General features: G+C 32.7%; 1 protein-coding gene across 1 annotated transcript; it reads left to right on the top strand.

Annotated features, from left to right (window-relative positions):
- The first annotated feature begins 365 nt into the window (after positions 1–365).
- On the top strand, positions 366–1574 carry LOC149570828 (RAN GTPase-activating protein 2-like). Its single transcript, XM_089815638.1, has one exon. It carries the CDS (start codon positions 366–368, stop codon positions 1572–1574), a length of 1209 nt encoding a protein of 402 aa, XP_089671764.1.
- The last annotated feature ends 3474 nt before the right edge of the window (positions 1575–5048 follow it).

Here is a 5048-nt window from a genome sequence, read left to right on the forward strand (position 1 = left end):
ATAATTGTTGAAGCCAAATTTATTGAATGTAAATAATAGTCACATAAATCTATCGCCCATGGAAATATATACACTCAGAAAAAAAAAAATTACTAATTAAAAGAATGCAAATATTATTTTCTTCCCCATTCGTTTAATTACTGCCTAGTGACTTTCAATTACTACCGACTTTTAAATTTATAAAATGTATGTGTGCTTCCGGTTGTCGGCTTCAAACCTCTTGAATTCTTCATTTAAGAACTATGGTAGAAACGACTGTATATATGGAGGATGAGACCAGAAGATATTACTCGAGTTTTTATTTTCAAATTTGAGGCAGTTCACGGAAACATTGTGCTCTTTTTTCCTACAAACGTCATACAACGATGTCAAAGAGAAGTGCGGATGGGGATTTGGTGTTTCTTGACGAACGCTCAGCCATGGAGCTCTTCAAACCATTGGAAGAGGCCAATGGTTCTTGTTTCAGGGTACGTTTTGGCTGCGACGTTTTTGGAGTGGAGGCAGCCCTTGTTGCTAAAAGAGCCCTGTTAAATGTTCAGAAAACTTTAAAAGAGGTGGAATTCGTAGATTTCATCTTTGGAAGATCTGAGGATGAGGCGCTTGAGGTCATGTCAATATTTTCATCTGCTTTAGAAGGTTGCATGCTGACTACCTTGACTCTTGCACTAGGAGAACTGGGAGAGAAGGGCGTCAAATCTTTTGTACCACTCTTGAAATCTCAGGAAAGCCTGAGAAAACTGGAATTGATTAGTAGCAACATTTCCTTTGAAGCCGTTGGAACCATTTTTGAGCTTCTTCCCTCTATTGAAAGGATTGAAAATCTGAATTTCATTTGCAACCAAAAAGGATATGATTCAGCAGAGACCCTCTTTGAGATTGTTAAAAAATGCATTGCTCTGGATATCAATTTCTCAGAAAACAACAAATGGATTGCTCTGGAGGATAACCAGTTCTCAGTAGACAATCTTGCCATGTGGGATGGTATTGATTTAGTAGGACCTTTTGAGGAAGGCAGCAGTTTATCAATGCTCGATTTAGAATCTAACATGTGCAGACTTGCCCTGAGACAAGCCATCTCTGGATATCTATGTCTCACAAAAGTTAACATAACGAATATGAATCTTCAGGATGAAAGGGTGATAGATATTTCCCACTGCCTGAAGAATACAGCTCCATATTTAAGAGTTCTTATTGTTGGAGGAAATAATGTGACTCCAAAAGCAGCTCCAGCTTTAGCAGAATGCCTTGCTGCAAAGAACTTACTGACCAGGTTTTCTGCAGAAGACAATAAACTCAAGGATGATGGATCCCTTATCATATGCAAAGCCATTTCGGAAGGTCATGAGCAGCTCCAACTACTTGATTTGAGTGTAAATGGTATGACTGGAATTGGGGCTAAGGCCGCTGCAGAAGCTGTTGCAAAAAAGCCCCATTTCAGTTGTCTTGATATTTTTCAGAATTTCATTACTGTAGAAGAAATTGCGACCATCAAAGATCTGCTGAGAAACACTAACAAGGATGCGTATGTACTTGCATATCTTTATAAATATAAATGTTGGCGCCACGAAATATGAACGAACAGAAGAGGGTCTCACTGACAATGACACTGAGTCAGAGGTAAAATTTCAGAAACCATGAGTGGAGTATTGTATGAAGATGGTATATAAGCACATACATTAGGACCATTTTGGAAACTTCTAATTTCCATTAAGGTGTTTTATAGTTGTATGAACCATAGATAGTTCCTAGCTAACTTCCCAAAGTTATAAGCTTAACCTTTATCAGAAACATTCCTAGTTTCACTTATTTAGTTTGTTTCACTCATGTTAAGATATGTTTCATTTAGATAGTTCCTAGTTAACTTCCTAAACTGACAAGCTCAACCTTAATCAGAAACATTCCTAGTTTCACTTATTTAGTCTGTTTCATTTATGTAAACATATGTTTCATTTTAATATCTTCTGTAAAGATGATGGGTTTGTCAGTAAGCAATGAAGACCAAATTTGGCTTCTTTGGTCTATTAATTTGTCAAGAGATCTATCCAATTGTGACATACACATTCATTTTGGAGAATTTGATGGTTTATAACGAGGAATTGTTTTCTGTGCATCTTGACAAATTGCCTGTAATTATTTACAGGCAGTTTATTGTAAAAGAAAAATAAATGAACGGATAAGGAGTTATAACATTCTAAAAGCATAGTTGAGTTATTCAGCAATAGAAGGAATAGAGTTTACTCGGTAATAGAAGGAAATTGAGTTACTTGGGAAAAGAACGAGAGTTAACTTTCTAAAAGCATAGTCTAGAAGGAATAGAGTTTACTCAGCAATAGAAGGAAACCGTGTTATTCGGCAAAAGAACAAACTGAAACAATTAATGCCGAGCAATGTTATCATTGGGAACAATTGTGTTAACCCATTGCGTAAACTATGAAAATGAACCCCAAATCACAAAACAAGAATAGAGATTGATGCTCTGTGTTTTCCAACAAACAAAGGCAAGCGGAATAAAGATTCAAATGGAGACAATCAAATCATAAGAGGAGATGTGCAATTTCTTGCTTGCATGTATATTCAAAATGGATTACAACTAGTAATCTGAAAACAAACTTCTACAACAAATAACTACTGCTGTTACAAAAAAAAATCTCTAGCACTCAATGGCTATAGACTAAGCCCAATCAAACTTCTATGAGCTTTACAACAGTCTGAAAAAATCACTACTTTACAGACACACAAAAGACATTAAGCTACAACTATTGTTGTAAACACTCAATGAGAAACAAAGGAAGGTTGTATTGTTTTCTCTCTACTATATGTTGTTATCTTATGCTCCTTTTCTACTCTGGAATGTTGCCTTCTACCTTATTTATAAGTGGAAACTTTATCGCTAATTAATTAACAAAGTTGCTTCAAAAACTTAATTGTTAAGTTATGGTAAAATAAGGGATAAGATTTCTGAGTATTAATTAATATTGTCTTGTTGACATGGTTCAGCAGCTCAAGCTCCTTCAAGCTATTGGGAAGTAAATGAGATGCTCAAGAATAAAATTAGATGAAGGCAGACAATCAAATTTAGATTCTAAATTCCAACAATTTAGTGGTTATAGCTTTTAGAATTTTTGTGTCTGTCCTCAAACGATAATTGTAATGTTTTCTAATGAGAGACCCATTTACATGGTTTTTCATAATCAATTTTAGCAATATGAGTTTCGAACAAAATAATGGCTATTACTTGCCTTAAGTTTTGCATTGAATTCTGATAGATTCGTTGATGGAAGAATTTGAGGCTACTACCTTGTTTGCAATAAATTCTATCCAGATTGCCATTGTGTCCCCATGAATTAAAGTTTTTACCATGTCAACATATTTTAACCAATTTTAAATCTGCTTTGTATATCTGATACTAGATAAAAATATTCAATTCAATTCATTTTCATATGTTTGACAACATCATTTCTAAGGTTAAATGAGATGCTCTACACCTGTTATTTTACTTTACATTTGATGTTTCTAATGTGGTTGAGGGAGGGAGTCGTAGTGACCTGCTAGTTAGGATCTACATGATGTACCACTCTCTGCCATTTCCTATTTGGCTTAGATATATATGTTCTATGGTCATATTCTGATTTATTGTACTTTGATTATTTGAGACCTTATGGGACGGTGCATCTTATATAAAGATGCATGTTCTTTTATCATGTCATATCCTGTGACTTGTACAAATGATGATTATGCATAATGGTTATGTCATGTGGCATCTTATGTACTTGTATATACTTGTAGGTGTATTTTTGTACATGTGGTTATTCTATGTCATGGACTTTGTTATGTATTAGATTTAATCTTAATAAAACTTATGTATGTGATTTACCATCATGGAACTCTTAAGAGATGTAACTGTTAATATATTACTTATGTATGTATGTGAGTTATTGCACCTCCTATGTTATCTCTCATTTGTTTTAATCTTTAAAAGAAAAAGTTCAGCAAACTTAGTGACTTAATAGGTTAATTTCTTTGGGTTCTCTAGTAGGTTGTTACACTTTTTGTTAGAGTATGTTTTTATACAAATTGTTTACATACATAACAATATGCCTCAATTACATACACATTCATACATAAGCAATTTTTTATTCTACTTTCAACCTTCAACCAAGTATTCCATATATAAAGAAAATTGACTGTATATTACTTTTGAACACACATATATTTTTAACACAGTCGCATTCCCTTATATAAGGGATATACTAACAAATACAACTTTCATTGATTCTTATATGAGTTACAACAATTGTACCTATTTAGCATAACAAACCCTTATGTAATAGGTTCTAAGTGATTCAAGATCACAATCAAAGAAAATGAATGATCTTGTATAAAAGGCATTTGCATATTGCACTATATAAGAGAATAATAGTTTGTGTTTCATAGACCACTTTGTTAAGATAGAATACAATTTGTTTGTTCAAAAGAAAACCATTACTATGAAGATTGTCAACATAACAATTTAGATTGTTGTACCTGTATATAACTATTTCACCAAATCAAAATGTATTGATTTTCTTCGTTGTTTAAGATCATCATAAAAACTGAAACCATAATTTGCACACATATGCAGGGTATGTGCAGGATCATGGTCAACCAAACTATGCTCTTAAGTGACAATAAGGAATCAACAAATCAGGGTTATGTCAGCGTAACATGCAATTTTCTACTTTTTGTAAAATTTATAAAGAATCTCTAGGAAATTGAATCTAGTTTCTAAAATACTAGGTCTTTATCTATAAAAAAAAAAAAATTGATTGGTCAAAATTTTGAATTTTAATGCAATAGTTCAAAAATTTTAGGATAAAAATAAAAAGTAGATGTATGTTTGACCACCTTAATCAAAATTAAATGATAATATTTTTTTATAATATTATAGATATAAGAAGTAGACTCATGTTTGGATGTGACATATTTTTGGGTTTTTTTTTTCTAAATAAATGATTAATTATAAATTTTGTTCTTTAGTGTTTTTGAAATTAAAAAATCTTGTGTCTGAC

Source organism: Cupressus sempervirens, chromosome 2 (genome assembly GCF_028749045.1).
Source record: "Cupressus sempervirens isolate cs-2001-9-10 chromosome 2, ASM2874904v1, whole genome shotgun sequence".
Classification (NCBI taxonomy): Eukaryota; Viridiplantae; Streptophyta; class Pinopsida; order Cupressales; family Cupressaceae; genus Cupressus; species Cupressus sempervirens.